This window comes from Carassius gibelio, chromosome B7 (assembly GCF_023724105.1).
Source record: "Carassius gibelio isolate Cgi1373 ecotype wild population from Czech Republic chromosome B7, carGib1.2-hapl.c, whole genome shotgun sequence".
NCBI classification, from domain to species: Eukaryota; Metazoa; Chordata; class Actinopteri; order Cypriniformes; family Cyprinidae; genus Carassius; species Carassius gibelio.
Window position 1 is genome coordinate 20,118,832 of NC_068402.1, and position 18,597 is coordinate 20,137,428.

General features: G+C 37.5%; 1 protein-coding gene across 1 annotated transcript in view; it reads right to left on the reverse strand.

Annotated features, from left to right (window-relative positions):
* Positions 1 to 357: 357 nt before the first annotated feature.
* Positions 358 to 18,597, reverse strand: part of ube3c (ubiquitin protein ligase E3C) — a 29,838-nt gene continuing 11,598 nt past the window's right edge. The window contains exons 15-24 of the mRNA XM_052561316.1: positions 16,813 to 16,917; positions 16,440 to 16,527; positions 14,705 to 14,802; positions 14,358 to 14,490; positions 13,781 to 14,028; positions 10,338 to 10,550; positions 7,560 to 7,748; positions 7,288 to 7,354; positions 4,898 to 5,028; positions 358 to 2,022 (exon numbers count right to left, since the gene is read on the reverse strand). Coding sequence (XP_052417276.1) covers positions 1,852 to 2,022; positions 4,898 to 5,028; positions 7,288 to 7,354; positions 7,560 to 7,748; positions 10,338 to 10,550; positions 13,781 to 14,028; positions 14,358 to 14,490; positions 14,705 to 14,802; positions 16,440 to 16,527; positions 16,813 to 16,917 — 1,443 coding nt within the window. The 3' untranslated portion in view covers positions 358 to 1,851. The remainder of the gene's footprint in view (positions 2,023 to 4,897; positions 5,029 to 7,287; positions 7,355 to 7,559; positions 7,749 to 10,337; positions 10,551 to 13,780; positions 14,029 to 14,357; positions 14,491 to 14,704; positions 14,803 to 16,439; positions 16,528 to 16,812; positions 16,918 to 18,597) is intronic.

An 18,597-nucleotide genomic window follows, 5' to 3' on the forward strand; every position in this document is an offset into this window, starting at 1 on the left:
CTGAGATTGCTGCTAAAACGCTGGAGATTCGGTCAGAGAGAGAAGAGTCCAGAGGCGGAGGCTGCCAGAATATATGGAGATGATCCAAGGAGGAATAAAAAGTTCCCCCTGCTCTCCGGCCATCTCTTGCTCTCATAGCAGGACCCTATTAGATTTATGTCAAACGCACACACCCTTAATTTATGTCGTACAGATAATGCATTTGCGGTCTGGACTTGCCTCCTTTCTTGTTCCATCACTGGATGTTTCTTTAATTATATGTCAAAGGCCATAAAACTCAAAATGAAATTGTCATCCCACAGTTGTTTCTTAAATACATTCCATTTCAACAAAAGATGCTAATATCTCCAGTGCAAATAAAAACTCAAAACATATTTAATCATTGCAATACACTCCGATACATAGATTGAACACCTGTCTTTGTCTTCCAAAAAAAAATCATTCAGGCACATACACATAAAAGTCGGTAGACACACATCTTTAGACAAACTTTGCTTGTCCTTTCTAATAAGCAACATCAAGACAAACTCTACACATCAGTGTTCGTAAACAATCAGATATTCAGCACCTGTGTGAAGTCATCTATTCCCATTTAACTGATGTTGGGAGACGGGCTATTACTGACAAGGTGAAGAGAGAGAAATGAAAAGTCTTGTACAAATGCTGAACGTGAACGTTAAAAGATGTAGACATATACATATTCACATGTCCATCACCATCAGCTCTTTGCCAAGCAACCGACATGCTGAACCCAGTCAAGTAGCAGCAAAAAAGGCAACCAGAGGATGTTGACAGGAAATACTTCAATCCTCTTCAGTTTACTAAATTGTTCTGTGCTACAGCAGATGTTGGAGTAGTGTCCAGTACACAATCCTTGGCTTTGACACTTTTCCTTCACTCATCAATTTGACTTAAAAACCTCCCCTTGAACCACTTGGATGTCCGCAAAGTCTGTTTTTATTTTATTGCACAAATGTTAGGATCATATCCATTGCTATAATGCCAAGGCCCAATGCATGGAATACATCATTACAATTTTTTTTCTATTAGGTGAATGTCTCGGAATCAGCCAATTCAAGTCATCTTAATTGACATGATTAAAACAAGACGACTATACACTATTTTCTGTGCTACCACCCCTGTTAACCTCACGCAACTCTTTTGTTGGTGGCATATTAGACATCAAATATTTTTTTAGCCTGGAAAATGAATAGCTCAGTTTTCAGTGAGTGCTACACCATTAGCAAGCCCTGTATCTAGGCATGCGTATTCGTATAGCTGAAGCGGTGTGACCTAAAACCAAGCCAGCTGTTTTTTATACCTTACTGGAGACATTTCAGTCATGCTGATATATTTGAGAAACTTGTTTGGCTTGTTCTTGGGTTAGCAAGGCAAATGCATGCATTTTATTGGTAGACAATCAAATTGTGCTGCACTACGGCAACAAAGAGCAGTTGAAATCGTAAAAACGACTTTGTCTAAAAACATCTATTCTGGTGTTAGAAACGCAAAACCAAGGAAAATCTGCAAGTTAAATTTTTGCGTTGCCATTTTTATTACCTCTGTATTTCCAACATTCAGATGTCCCTGTTCAATGTTAGTGCTTTTGATCGATGGATGCCTTCTTGGATGTTGCTTTGAATTTATAAATGCATTATATACAAGATTACTTTCTTTGAAGTAAAAATAAAACGGAGCATATATTTCAACCTGTCTGTTTCCCAGCAACTTCTCCAGATCAACGTAGATCCACACAGTCTGTCCATTCTGATCATTTCCTATCTGGTCACCAGGTCAAAAGCCAAATACTCTTGTCAGGGTTTCAAGGCCATCTAGGAGTTGACATATTCCTCAGCTGAGCTCAAAGCCAGCAGAGGATTCGATAGCATAGAGCAACTTGTTCCTCATCTGCTGTTGGTCACAGAACTCTGGCAGCTTGAGAAGGTTCATGCAAGTGCTAGCAGTAGGGAGACGCTCCAGGTCTGTGCCTCCATTATGGATGCAAAAGGCTGGGTACAGCTCCTAGAGACAAGGAGAAAGTCTCATGAACATCAATGACAACATAAAACAATACTCAACTAACACTTTTTCCAGTGACAAACTAAATCATATTTTAGTCAAATTGCAAGTGAGATCTTGATAAAATGTGAAGATTAAAAAAAAAAAAGGCACAATTCACTTTTCTGATCCAGTTCTTTTAATGAATTGGTCAAAAACACTCAGACGTTACTGGGTTAAATCAGTCTGACACGTCTTTCACCTTCATCTTTTCACACTCATTGAATCACTCAGGGCGGTTACTGAATCAACATCTGACTCACTGCAAGTTATGATTCATTTCAGTTATGACCGCCTAGAAATGAAGCAAGCTTTGTGTACTTGTATAGTTGACCTAAAAATGAGCATTTGCTTAAAAATGTCCTCACCATCAGGCCATCCAAGATGAAGTTGAGTTTATTCATATGAACAGATTTGGAGAAATGTAGCACTGTATCACCAACAGATCATCTGCAGTGAAATGTTTCTGTTAGAATGAAAGCTCAAACAGCTGATACTAAATAATCCACATGCAATTCACACAACTCCAGTTTTTTAAAGAACAAATCCATCAGTAAAAAAAGTCCAAAAGCCCATTATCCATAATAATAACAACGTTTCCTCCAGAAAAAAAGTCCATCACCTTTCACATCGAAATCCACTGACCTATTGGTGGACTGATTTTGATAATAAACACTGTTTGATCCGTGAAGATTTCACTCCTGATTCAGATTTAAATTTTCAGTTAAAAGATCTTGATGGATTTGTTTATTACAAACACTAAGCTTTTCACTTCACAAGACTTTAACTGACGGACTGGAGTCGAGTGGATTATTCTGATGTTTTTATCAGCTGTTTGAACTCTCTTTCTGGTGGCACTGCAGAAGATCCATTGGTGATGTAATGCTAAATTTCTCCAAATCTGTTCTGACAAAGAAACAAATTCAGTTTTCTGGATGACCTAAGGGCAAGTACATTTTCAGCAAGTCTTCATTTTGAGTAAACTACAGGGTGGGTGAAAAGTAACTAGGCTATACTTAATGGCTATAGAACTTGTAGCATCACTGGCTGACGCTACCGGTGCTTTCATTTTCCTATGTAATGAAGCATATATACAGTTTGTTTCAATAAATTTGTATTAGAAATATAGACTTTATTACCAATTTTTAATGCTTCGTTCTTTTCACCCACACTGTGTTTCTTAAAAAACAGTAAAGGATCACACAGTGTAACATTGTGTCTACATTGATTGCGATCATTTTGATGTGCCACACCGTACAGCTATACACTGAAAGCCAAAGTTTCAAATCCATTTGCACATTTTAATTGGGCAGCATCTGTGCAGATAAATGCAACAAACTACAGCCTGATATCACATCGATGCAAAATCTATACTTAAGAAGAACTTTTCAGATCTGTGAAAGGTTACTGGAAGAACAACAAGATGAGACTAATGAAAAAATTCTCCACGTGGCTGCAAGGCTCAACCCCAAAATGAACCTGATTAAACCTGCTTTAACCGGCCAATTTTTCTAACAATTAAGGTATTAAAGTATCGTTGCTTATCGAGAAAGTGTCACGGTGGGAGCCATCATTTTGAGAAAAGGGTATCCATCATCTTTTTTAAATAGCTCTCCGTGACAGGGCTATTTCTCCCCTAATGAATTCTGGGGTGTTTAACGGCACCTAATTAAGGCTGAGCTGGCTAAAGAGGCAGACGAGGTGGGAGGCCATCTCCCCTTGATCTGTCTCTCTTCGTCTTTTTCCTCTTACTCCTCCTTTCCTCAGAGCGTCTGCACCAAAGTCAAATTCATTAAACAGCCCCACTTTAATTTTGGCAGTAACACATATCTGTGGAATTGCTCGGAAGCTATGATTTTTCCCCCACCCAAATTCACACAGGCTAAAGTAATCTGCTTTAAACTGATGACAGCTATTAAAATCTGTAATAAAGTCAATGAAATGCCAATTACTGTCCTTGGTTAGTCTAAGCAAGGCATAAAAACACATTTAATGATGTTTCTGTTCTCCGGATTTTGCTGAGTGTAATAAGACTTCACACTGTGACACACAAGAAAAAGACTTTCCTAGAGACGGAGACAATAATAATCTTGTTAAATAAGAAAACTGTTGGTAGATGAAGTTGGTAGAATAATTCGTAAGCTGTCAAATGCTATTCTCTTACACCAATATTTTCTGGCCTTTGATTACCCGCTAGATCCAGTCAACATTAAGTGAGAAGCCACTGCAAGTTCAACAGGGCATTTATACGTTTTTATCAGTCAGATGGATTTTACACACCCAGTGGCACTTGGCAAAGCCTCAGATAGCATTACAATGCTAAGGGGCACAACCTCTTTAGCACAAATAGAGGCCCAGATAAGGCCTATCCTGATAGCTGTTATAATGTGAAAATGATTTGTTACAATGAGCCTGTTTGCTCATACACCCTTGTGTAAATTAATGACAAAACATATTCTGTTCACTTCATTATTTCTCCGTTAAGACAGCACACCTTAGAGCGAGTAGAATTCTTTGCGGTGGGGATCCTGATAACTTTATTGAATAAAAATGGAGAAAATGGGACAAAGTCATCAGCAGGTGTGAGCTGTTGTGAACTTTAGCTGAACTCCATTTGCGATAACAGTGGTGCAAGTCATATCGATGCAGCTGAGTTGGGTCATGTCTGTATATTTCACTTTTCCAGTGAACCCATTTAAGGCACCATACAATCTCAGAGGAATCATTAACTTGTATTTAAAGAGTTCAGACACAACAGAACAGAGTGTCAGATGTCTTCTACAGATTAAAAGTGAATTCATTCAATTCCTATTTTCTGAGGGTTTTGGCCTTCACTGACCTTGAAGCCTAAGAGCGGAGGTCGTGAGCAGCTTGTAACAAACTTGAGCAGCTTGCGTTTCTCCTCATCGCTGAAACTCTCCACCACATCCCAGAAAATTGTGATCACTGGATGGTTTGCTGAATAACCACCTGAGTAATGCAGCAACAGTTGAGAAAAACAGAGAGGTTAAGAATATAATGCAGGAACTCGAAGTCTAACCCTTATGAATTATCAGATAATACTGCATGTCTGCTATGTGCTTTACTTCAAAACATGGATCTAAAATTTGAAACCTTTTTTATAAAATCATGTTTAAGTAGAAGAAAAGTTGACACTTGAGGCTGGATTACACTACACAACTTTTAAAATCGGAACAACTTGAAACCACCTTTGAAAAGACTAGACATCATACATGACTGAGGATCACACAGGACAAAATTGTTAAGTCATTCTAAAGACAACAAACTCATGCAGAAACATACCCCTCGCTGCTAGAAGGTGCATGAAAAATTTAAACAATGTGTTCTAAAATTTGTGCAAAATATCAAACATGGAAAGTGCAGCCAAAAGTATGGAAGCATATGGGTAGCATTATTCAATTTGGGATGTAATATGCAAAATGACAATGCAATATGTAAAATGGCAATGCATTTCTGTATTTACATTTACATTTTCCAATACATTTGTGCAACGTTTGGTGCAAAATGAAAATGAAAATTAAATTACATAATTTTCATTTGCCATTTACTACACCAGTTTTAATATGTAAAATGAATATTAATTTTAACGCTTTATAAGTTGCAAAATGAAAATGAAAATGTATTACAGAAATCCGATTCGACCAATCAGATGAAAGCAGCGTTTCCGCTCCACCCACAAGTCCGAATGAAATATTGAAGCCATAAACCGAAATGATCAAAACATACACGGACCAACTGTCTTGTCCATGTTGTCTCACTTGATTGAATCCTCTTCCTGAGACTTGAGTCTCTGACCGTCTGTAAGCCCCGCCTTGTTCACACAATGATTGACGTGGCGCGAGGGCGGGGACACGTGATCGGCTCGGAATGCATTTTCAATGTGCACATTGAGTTTTGCTACATTCATTGCGGGACACCGAATGAAAATGCAATCGTAAGTGTCTTGACTGTGAGTGTTAATGCAATTAAGAAAAATAGCATTTAAATGATCATTTTGCCACAGTTTTTGCTTTAACATGTTAGACATATCTAATCATTTCTGTAATACATTTTCATTTTCATTTTGTAACTTATAAAGCGTTAAAATTAATATTAATTTTACATTTTAAAACTGGTGTAGTAAATGGCAAATGAAAATTATGTAATTTAATTTTCATTTTCATTTTTCACCAAACGTTGCACAAATGTATTGGAAAATGTAAATGTAAATACAGAAATGCATTGCCATTTTACATATTGCATTGTCATTTTGCATATTACATCCCAAATTGAATAATGCTACCCATATGCTTCCATACAAAAGAGCCCATGTTACACTTCTCTTTATCTCCTTGCACTGGCTTCCGGATGCAGTTCACATCAAGTTCAAGACATTGATGTTTGCGTATAGAACAGCCTCAGGCTCAGCACACGCCTATATCCACTCACTTCTATGAATCTACATCCTCTCCAGAACTCTGAGATCTGCTAGTGAGCGACGCCTGGTGCTACCATCACAGAGAGGCTCAAAATCACTTTCCAGAACATTCTCGTTCACCAAAACTGGCTGTTGGAATGATCTTCCCACCCCTATCCGGAACGCTGAATCCCTGTCTTTCTCTTTACTTATTCCTTCCCTTTCTAGCTTGTACTTATATGAACAAATGCCTGAAACTTGGTATTATGAAAACTTCCAAATTAACCAATTATATCCAAGTCGCTTTGGATAAAAGCATCTGCAAAATGACTAAATGTAAAAAAAAAAAAAAGAATAATAAAAAAAAAAATCTTTTCTGTGCACATTATACACATGAAATGCATGTATCATACATATTATGTTAAATCTGTCAAGTGCTCAGAATCTACAGACTGACATGAGCTTCTGGCAACTAACAGCAAATCCTCCATGATACTGCAAATCAAACTCAAATTTGGGTAAAAGCTGTTTAGTGTAATCCAGTCTTTATGGGCGGTACCAAATACAAACAATATATATCAAATAACAACAAACCCACTACCTAAGCTTTATTACTCATTAATGAATAAACTATAAATTCACATTTAACCTGTGTGTGCTTTTGATCTCCCTTGCTAGCAAATACAGAATACAAAACAAAATAGCTACCTGATTTCTCTGTAAGAAAAAAAGACAAAGGCTCTTAAATCAAGCTAAATCTAAAATAAAAAATGAAGTGACTAATAAAAGTGTGATGGGTGTTCTTGCAGTACCTGAGTAGTTGGTAAATCTCTTCAGGTCTTCCAGACAGATGGGCACATGTGCACCAGAGATCAGTACCTGTAAATACAGAAGGACTAAGCTGTTTACATTTAATTAATGACCACAAATAGGAGCATTTAAAGTAGAAGTAAAGAAAATTATAATATCTGCTAATCTTGTTATTAATAATCTTTTCTGACACTTTTCTGACTGATTGTGTGCGTCTAGACAGATGTCCCTTTTCCTCACATTTTCAGTGTAAAGTATGTGTTTGTGCTGCTACCTGAATTTCCTGCTGATCAAACATGCGCAGCCACTCCAGGTTGACCACGTTAGCCAGACCCTGTCGAAAGGCCAGGCAGTGTGCTCGGATCTGTTTGTTCAGACGGTAATCGGCCACTAAATGGATGTAGGCTATACTGTTGGCTGTGGTTACCGGGATGTCCTTTCCCCCTGGTTTGAGCTCGACCACCTGGAAAAAGGCACAAATAGATGGAAGTGTGACATGCACCATCACCCTGGGTTCAGTGATGATTTAATTCCTTGTTGAAAGTGGAACAGTACAGCTGCAGAGGAAAGTGCTGAAGGCAACCGAGGAAATTAGTGCACATGGACACCCTTTACCTCGCTAATGAAGAGGAAAGTAAATAAAGGTTTACTTTTACTCAGTTACCCCAGCTATTATAAGAAAAAGTCATCAAACAAATGTTTCTTTTTTTTTATGGAAATACAAGTTTATCAATAACAACTATTATTTAAATGACTACTTAGGCTAAATCTACCTAGCCTGGTAATACCAAACTCTGCTACTTCGCTTTGCTTGGTAGACAGTCTGGAAGGGCATAACTGACAAGTGTTTTCTTTCTCGCGGGGGGCACTTGTCTGAAGTTTAAAATCATCGGTTACCCTCAAGCCAATCACATAGCGTTTGGTTATGAAGTGCGTTATGCGCCGGCTAAGCCGTCTCGAACTTCCACTGTAAACACAGGTATGCAGCGGAAAAAAATAACATTGAGCGAGATTCGCTGACTTTTTAACCTCATTCTGCCTCATTTTCATTTATTTTGAAAAGACAGTATTCTTTAAAAAAATTCCTTTATCAAAGTACAAAGCCTGTAATTACATAAGAAATTATAGTTTAGCTTTCAGACACATTTGTGCCGCATGAGAGAGGTAGGATTCATGAGCACAAAGCTTCATTTGGCAAACAACTGAGTGCGCAAGCCTTTAAAATATACTATATATGTATACTAATGTATATATGTATATTTAAAGTATACTATATAACTATACTACATATGAGAGACAGTTACATAATCAACACTGGTCACTGTCTAGTCTCGTTGCATCTTTTCTGTTAAAAATAACAGTGGACAGTGGTTTGTGTATGTTGATGCTTAGCCAAAATTCGTTTAGCCGCCCTGGCTCAGTTGGAAGAGGTGGACCAGAGCACGGTTTAGTTGGACTTGGGCGCAGTACGCATGTAGTGCTAACCACATCGGAGAGCAGAACTTCTGATACTTGCAGCATGATTGCGTATATATATATATTGTGAGAGGGCCATGTGTAACTGCATCCCAAACCACAAATAAAGCGTTTCCACTGAAATTACCTGGAACAATTGGACCAGGAACTTTTTCCCCAGAAACTATTTTCCCCCCAGACCTGTTGCTTTCTGTCTTTCCACAGCAGTCTAAAGTACTGTGAAAATTAGGCAAACTAGTCTCGCGTTTCTCAATACAAAGTATGAAAATTTTGGACTTGCATCCTTGGTAGTTCGAACTTTGCGCATTCGACTCAAGAGTGTGACGTCTGTTTCTAAAGTGTGATGTCTGTTTATAAAGACACAAATCTGGTAATTCTGCAAACAGCAGTGTACTTGATAACATCAGTCAGCTCGCCTTGGCTACTGCTTTTTTCCTCACTGTATATTTACAATAAAAACGAAATAGGATATCAAATACCACTGCCTCCTTTCATTTTCATTTAAACATAATAAGTTCAGGGAAATGTATATATACAGCCATTACAATGAAACGAAATATTACATCAATTGCCTCTTTTTATTTTCATTTTAACATTTAATACAGACCAAAGATTACCTGCTAGATTTACCCAAAACGTATTATATTTTATGTTTAACCACTAAAGAGACATCAGAGCCAACAGCGGCACATATCAAAAGGACTAGACGAGGTAAGACTGCTCTCGGCGGATACATGAGGACTGAGCTCCCGCTGATCGTGTAGAGCTCACCGTCTCCGAAATCGGCGAAGCACATTTTTAAATAGGCGCTGTCTTTATAAATAAACCACAGATTTGAGTTTTAAACAACTACATTCTCACCTGAAAAACATTTAATTGACACACATTTCATGACACAATAACAGTAATATTTTGAAAATGATCCGAATAAATGGTGGTTGAAATCACAGTGCTGCGTGAACTCAACCAATCAGCATGTTTAGCGCCAACGTCCCGCCCCCGAAAGTTCTTGAACTGTCAATAAAGTACCACCTCGCCAGCAGGGACTTTCTGAGAGGCATGTTTTTTTACCCTGAACTTTAAGTTCCTGGTTCCTGCAGTGGAAACACACCGAGTACCAGCCCAAAGTCGATAGTTCCTGGGTAAAGTTCCTTTTTTTATCTTTACATTTCGTCTGTATCATTTTATTATTTAATATTTGTTACTAAGTTTGACAAATCAACATTTTCTAAATGTAAACCATTTGTTAAAAGAACAAAAATCTCACAAACTTGAAACAAATGTGGAATTTCCCTTCATATGATAGTTTGATATGTTTATTACTTTTTTGGTGTTAAGGAGTGGCAATGCTACATATCATGTGGGATGATTAGCTCTAATACTATGCTAGACACCATTTTCTCCCAGCAGGTATGTTTGAGCTGGTCAACAGAGAAGTTCTTTCAGAGAGATCTAGACAGAGATGTGCTTTATCTCCATCAGCTAAGACTAACAACAGTTAGATCAATCATTAACAATGCCAGAGAACAAGAGAAGGAGAGAGGAGACAGAAAAGACAAGCAAAAGTGCTGTTCACCTGGGCCTCCCCAAGATCATTGTTAACCACGGTGAAGTTAAGGCCGAGGTCTTCGACATCACCTTCGTAGCTCTTGAGGAAAAGCAGGTTTCGGTACATCTCTGGGTCTAGAGAGGCCAGATGGTGGATGTCCACATCTGCACTTCTACCCAAGAGCTTGGACAGGAAGAAACTTGCAAATGGCAATTCCACTAGCATGTTTTCATACAGTGCCTGGGGAACAGAAGAGAGAGAGAGAGATATTTAACTAAAGACAACCTCCAATATGAGCTATGTAACTGACAAAATAATTTCTTCATCCTGTGGGCTAATCTGTCTCAAATTCGGGCACTTTCAAATGAAGAAGCTCAAGCTTGAAAAAACATTAACTGTATTCTTTAACTGTTGTTCCATTAAGAAGCTCAAGGATGGTGAGTCATAAAAGCTAAAGTACCGCAATAGTCCTAAAAAGACCATATCTGAGGACATTAAAATATACAGGCCTTGAATAAATGATTTCACTAAAATCCCTTGACCACATAAGCTAAATGGATTATAAATTTCCCAAATCTCCATAATGCATGCATCTAAAACATACACAGAGGCTGTAGATCAGAGCATTTTCTAAACACAGGTTAATTGTGTGACATCAAATACAGGACATTTTTTATGCAAAATAATCCACTTAGCAACATTCTTCCCACAAGCCCTGTTGTGGGAACATATGTGCTGCGCCCTCCTGAAACCTATCAATAATGTCGCTCCCAAGAAAAAAAGACGCAATAAGGATATAGAGGAACGACGCAGACTATTTTTCAAACCTTCAAGTTATTTATGAGTGTTTATTGCCAGAAATTGTGCCAAAATGACTTGGGATAAAAAGGATTAATGAATGGCCGGGCCTTTTAATATAAGTGAGTGCAGTGGCAACGCAATTAATGCAAATTGTGGCACCATCAGGAGAGTAAACGCCAACAACTTAGCAGCTGCCTTCTGTTTCTGCCAAATAAATTTGTAAATTTACAGCATTAAGAATCAATAAAAAATTTAACACACTTGCCATTAATCACGAGTTGTGACCTTCTCTTTCCTCTCTGTTGCCCTTTGAAGAGGGACAGTTAAGCACTGCTTGTTGAACTGCAGAACACGTGGTATTTGTCTGTGTGTGACTCAGTTTGTATTTGAGGATATGAGCTGACTGCAGAAGTATTCTTGTGAAAATAATTCAACAGGGGGTAATTCTTTACAACTTGCTTCAAAGCTTGAATGGCTGTAAGCAGGTCTCGATACTTTAATATACATCTTTTTTTCTCCCAAGCATTCCTTTGAATGTTGTCAAAGCATGGTTTCTTCTACATCACGATCTAATATGTAATAGCAACTACTCGTGTTAAAATTCAAGATTTTATTTGTTCACTAACTGATAAACATCTTAGACTGTAGATTAAAAATATAAATAGTAAGACAAAAGGGCATTATAAACATCATAAAAGCAATCATGATAAAATAATGAAAAACTAATAATAAAACAAAAGAGCAAAAACGTATAAAAAACTAAATGGAAAACTAGAGTTGTATGTTAAATAGAGCTGAGAGTACTACACTTCTTAAAGCAAAATCAAATTAGCCAAAATATTTAAAACTGCAAATATGGCTTGGGATCCAATTCTGTGTAGAGCACTGTTTAGCAGCTGCACATAAAAATCAGCATTTTCAATGATGCCTAAACTCTATTCAATGAGCAAAAAGTATAGATTTCCCAAATCTAAACTGTATTAAATCTGTATTTTCTTCACAATCCCCACAGCCAAAAAAGACAAGTTTGACAAGAAATATTTACAGTTTCACATTACAATCTTTCACATTAAAACATTTTCTTAAATGTTTTTAAGAATAATTGTACAAACACTCTTGCTAGAAAACGATGGTATACAATATATAAAACACTCCTGACAGGTTAAAATAAAATCTTCAACCAAAGCCAGCTATACAACATTACCTTGGTGACAAATCAGCACAATTTGCACAAAAAAAAAAGTGCGATACATCAGAGAAAGTAAGATCAACAGTTTTCTGTGCTTTTGTGTGCGTGTCTATGGTGGGCCCAGCCAAACAGCAACAGTGACGCAATTGTCATCTATACAGGTCGTCTTTATAAAAGCACTAAACAAATATCAATATCCCACTCACAGTCTGCCACTCCTTCACATATTTATGGAGAGAGAAGAAGGGTTAATTGAAAGTCAAATTCAAATTAATCTCGTCACCTTAATTGCTTTGCCCATTACTACGGAGCGGGGGCAATTGAATGGAATAAGATCAGGAAAGTAAAGGGCCCGGGCCAGTCATTCCTCAAGGCAAGAGCTCAGTTATGTCCCTTCAATCTTACAAGGTGTGCATGTGTGTGTGTGTTCATTATAGCTCTCTAATAAGTGGCCTGAATTGCCTCTTCACAAGTGGTGTTGATGCCCGTGACTGTAAAACAGATCAAAACTCTATTACCAGTGGCACGGAGCTGTTATTTATGGTGCTAACTGATTTAGCGTCCACGGCCAAATGCGATGGCTACACAAACAGAGAAGTGGAATCATGGGCTAATGGAGTAGCCTAATTGAGCAGCGAGCTTCTTGGCATGAGGTAATTCATCTACCCTTCCCCCAGTCAATGTGCTTTGCGATAAACAATCCTGGGCATATGCATTAATGAAACTTTAAAAACATTAGCGGTAATAAATACCAGCTAGCGGACACACGCAAGAGAAAGCCAAAACAATAGTGACAATAAATTGTAGCTCAAGGTGTAGAAAGAAGAAAACACAGGGCAAAATTAGGATAATCAGAAGCCTTATCAAAATGGAGTTATTGCACAACATTTTTCACTTATTATTATCCACATAATGCTACTGTATGTATAGATTCTGAAAATACTTGCACACTGCAAATTATAATATTTGAAGCCATATTAATGTTACAAAACTACTTTAAGAACTGATACAATTAGACAAAGTAGAGTAATTTACACGCAGCCAAACATTTCTAACGTTTTAATGGAGGTTTCCAACAAAAATGAACCCAGATAAAGGAAAAATTATTTGGATCAAATAAACTTGACTTTAAACTGCAGTGACCTCGTAAATCAAATGGGTAGGATTTATGATGGCACCTAAGCTACTCAGCCTGAGACCACTGATTGAACCTGACCTTTGACCTTCAGCATTGATCTAAATGACCCCGTTTGTGTCTGAGAGTGAATGTGAGTAAAAGACAAATCAGACAACCAAAAGGAGAAAACCCAAAGATAAGCCACTGCTAGAGATATCAAATAATTAATTTGCAGTAAAATAATTCAAATAAACAGAGCCCAGTTGTAGCAGAAGATTAAATGGATTATGTGATGACCTGTGCTTGGTGAAGAGATAAAAATGTTACAATGTAGTGCAATACATCATGTTATTCTAGTCTTACCTTTCCCAGTATCCTGCCAAGGAAGTAGTAATGCCGGGTGAAGGATTCTCCCACAAGCATCTCTGCAGTGGGACTGGGATAGAGAAGACCTTCATTAGTTGTCTTGAAGAAGCCTTGGTTAGGATTAAAGCCTGACTTCAACAGCTCATTCAAGAACTCTCTGAATATTCCTCCTCCATCAATGCCAGCTTCATCTAGCCCATGTGCATTGAGCAAATGAACCCTGATCCTCTTCTTAAGATCAGGCTCTGAAATGGAGATTAACAAATATATTTAGCATGTTACAAAATTTGTCAAAAGGGTTTAAAAAAATACAATAAAATGTCAGAAATGTGTCCTTTTCTATAAAAGTCTGACGCTATACAACTAAAGAGACTTTCTAAGAGACTTGAGGCGAGTTCTTACACTCACGAGGCTTGTCCTGAATCATCTAAACTGCTTTTGTTGACAGCTGTTATGAAGTACTGTATCTAATTCCTAAGCAAGGTTAATGTCTAAGAAAGCCACATTCGTTTCGCTAAATGCTTTTTATTAGGAGTTTTCAACATCTCAGGAGGGAGCGGTTTGCCTTGTTTACCATTCTCGGGGGATAATTTGTCGTAAGCATCTTCATAGATGTAGTTCCGTCGAATGGTGATATTAATGCCATCCAAGAAAGGGCCGTCTCCTTGCACTTCACGCTTATCAGCATAGATCAACTTCTGAAAGATCTAGAAGCAGAATGAACAAAGATGATTAACATCATTTAATGCCTCAGAATCTAGGCATGTATTCCATTTAGATTTTCCCTTGCATTTCATATCTAAAGCACAAAACAATGTCATCACCTAATTACAATTTTGAATTCACAGATGACTGAATTTGGAATTTTTTTAAGTGGTGTGGACAAAACACTCCACACTATACCAGTGATGGCTGTCTTACCTTCACTCTCTCTTCAAAGGGCACAACAAACGGAAGTTCGGTGAGGATTGCCAAATGTCTCTCCTCTGATACTGACAATGGTGGAGGCTCCAGTCCAACTGTGAGGAACACAAAAACTATTTCTGTAAACCTTAATTCTTCAAGTAGTCTTTTAACCTATATCTCTTTTCAAAACTACAATATCTCTTAAGCCAAATATCCTCAACAAAGATCTACTGTCCAATGCAAGTGAGGTAAGATAAAATCCTCTAGCGTCATTTCACGAGCCTGTTTCTGATATCTTTGTCACTTTTTGTCCTTGTATTTATGCATGGCAATGCACAAAAAATGAAAATGGGAAAAATAAAATAAACAGCTACAGATATAATGAAAACAATGCTCTGTTTTTTCACATTTAGAAATCTATCCATTAATTTACCAATATGCTCTTGAATTTACATGGACAACAAAAGACAACACCGACATAAGCTCAGAGCACAGACTCAAGAAGCACAGGATTTATCTGCCTCCATCTTCATCTATCCTGGCAACAGTCAATCTGTAAAGCTCTCTATTCATCATCATCCTGACAAATACACTAGCACTAAACCCAAATTCCTCCCAACCTTAAAATGCCATTATATTAGTCCTCTTAACTAAAGAAAATTACAATTATACACCACCGTTTTAAAGTTTGCTGTAAGATTTTCAAACAGAAATTAATACTTCTATTGATATAAGGATGCATTAAAAGTAACAGTAAATACAAATTCTCCTGAATTCTCCTGGCACAATTTGCACAACTCTTTTTAATATTGCCAATGCTAGAAAATGTTTATTGAGCAGCAAATCTTCATATTAAGAGTAACTTCTAAAGGATCATGTGACACTGAAGACTGGAGTAATGGCTGCAGAAAACCCAGCTTTGCTATCACAGTAATAAATTACATTTGTAAATACATTAACACAGAGAGCGTATTTATTTCCTGTATTTTTGATCAAATTAATGGCTCCTTGGTAAACATAAGAAACTTGATGTCCGCTGCAAAAGACCTAGTTCATTTTGCATCTGTACACTTGCACAACCTTGAGTGAGGTCTACTAGCAGCCTTGCTGAATGCAGTATTTACAGAGCATCCCATTAAAGATCACTCAATCCCCCTCTGTCTTTCCTGCCACACACTTTTAATTAACTCAGCAGCGATTTGCCCATCCACCTGTCCTCTCCTTCCATTACGGGGACGTTTGTTTTGTATTAAAACTCCGTCCTACAAACGTTTCGACCACAGGAAAAAAAACTGCCATGGCAGCAGATGAGAAGTGTCATTCATCTAATACGCTGCTTGCATGGTGGAATGATTCTACTCAATTAGTCAGTCCTCTCTCTCTCTCCACAAACCAGCCATCAAGGGGCCATCTTGGTGGAGAAATATGGCACAGCATGGTCAATACACGAGCCATTCGTCACTACCTTACAAGTGCATTTAGGGAAATGAAAAAGGTCCAGATAAACAGGCAGCCAGATGTGTCCAGTCTTAGGCTGATTGAATTTTTATGTACATATGCTCCAGGGTGGCATGGAAAAGACCAGAAACACTGGTACTAGTTAGCGTCAACACCCTCGGGAGAATTGGGACTTGCTTTGGAATGAAATTGCTTGACTGGCTGTCATTATTACTTCTTTTTTATGTGTATATGTGTGTGTTTTCCACTACACTACAGTTGAGGTTGTTCTCCATATATGGATAAGTCTTACCATCTAATGTGGACTGAAGCGGTCCGATGCGTCCCATTCTCCTGGTTCTCCACACATGTCTTGCTGAGGGCACATAGAGCTGAGTCACCTACAAACAAACAAAAAGTTAGATGACTACAAGCTATTAGTGCTTATACACATATACACATTTGAACTTATTTTTTTAGAAACGCATATCCATGTTTAAAAAAAAAACATATACTTACATAAAATGTATTTATTCGTTTAAATGCAAATGCTTTACAATTATTCAAATATGACTTAAGAAGTTTTCAGTGGATTTTTACTATTTATCGATCAAAAAATAAATTGCTGACACTTTTTGAACTCTGTTTAGTAGGATTTATTCATATGATCAGCAAATGAATTTTACCTTGTCTGCTCTGATGTTGACCTCATCAGACAGCCAATGACCCGATGGACAGAACGGTCTTCGAATATCTCGGGCTTTCAGCATTTTCACAAGGTTGGTAATCACCTTTAAAAAAGAAACTAATGTTCAGCCCACTGTTCATTCACTCATAGAAATAAACTAATATAAATTTTAAAAGCAAATTCAAATATTAAGCTACTAAAAATTTTATCAAAAACATTGTGTTTGTCATCAATTTGCCCCATGTAAACCCATTTCTTTAATAGATAATTGTTTAGCTCATATGATGGAGAATGTGCAGACAAACTTTCATTGTTCAGCCAGCACAAATAATCAGTGTGTAATTTTTTATGTTTTTTATGTCTTGATTATCTTTAAACACTGGGTAATTCACCCATAATGTCAACAAACTTCATCCAAATTCATTTATCTACACTTTTTCTTCTCCGATTACAGGGTCTAACAAACCATTTCTAGAGAACGCCTATCAATCTCTGACCGAGACATGCTAACGCCAGAGAGTCCGTAATAACGGCAAGTGCAAAACTCTGTTGCTAGTGAGTTTATGGGGCAGGGGGTCCGAAGGCTCTTCCTGTCTAAGTGGACTGAATAAGCATTGGTTAATTAGCCCATCGGGTTAAGTGCAGGCCTTAATGGGTCTCTCCAAAACTCCAGCGGTGACATCCCTCTCCAAACACAGCCAAGAAGAAAGTTCCATTAGCAATATTAATACAAGCTTAGTTGATCATTTTCATTCAATTAACTTCTTTCAATTAAATAGATAGCTCGACAATAGGAGTGATAAAACATCCGGAGGGACGGCCCATGGCTGGAAGCAAACATTAGTGTGTGAGGGGTCAACAGCGTTAGAGCCGACTGTAAATTGCACATTCAATTTGGGAAATGCGTTTCTCCTGCTTGTACTTCTTTAATGGGTCGTTTTAGCTGACAGGAGACGTTTTCCGCCATCTTTTGTGGAAATCTTTCAGAGCCTTTTGTATACCATACTGACTCGACTAGTGGAACCCAAACAATGATCTGTTCATTCATTCAGACACTTGCTGAAATAGTACAAACTTAAAAAATAAAATAAATAAGCATTTTCTTAAATCCTTTAGAATATTTGCTTTGTTCCAAACCAGGGAAATATTTACAATGTTGCATTCTCTCCTTAGATTGTTCACTTTAACAAAGGCAACATTTCAAAGTGCACCAAAAAGTGTTTATGCTGGTCACATGTGAGTAAAACTGCCTTCTCATTATTCAGACTCCAACTGTTCATGTTCTGGGATTCCACTCATAGTGTTCGTACAAGTTGATTTTTTTTTTATTGTTCAGTGCGCGCTGACTGAATTCTGACTTGTGAAATCTCTCATCTTAAACAACAAAGTGTAAATGTATGTGCAATGCAAGAATGTTATGTAAGAGATTTATTCATCATACAATGTAGACAGGTTCGCTGATTATAATAACGGGAGTGTTTTTTAAAGTATGACGTTATTCAGTGATGTAAATGCTCTTTGCTCATTTTCTGTAGCTGTTTTTTGAATAACTGAGGAAATGGGAGCCTTATGATTAATAACTTACAATGTTTCTATTAAATTGTTATCGTTAAATACAAATTCAGTCTTATTAAAAATATTAGGATGCTTTTGGTCTTATGCTGGAATTGATTCACTTCCCAGCAAGGAAACAAAATAAATTATTAAATTAGTATGATAATATTGTACATTGGCGATCTCACAGGCTGCTGATAGTATGATATGACAACTGAGCTTGAAGCTG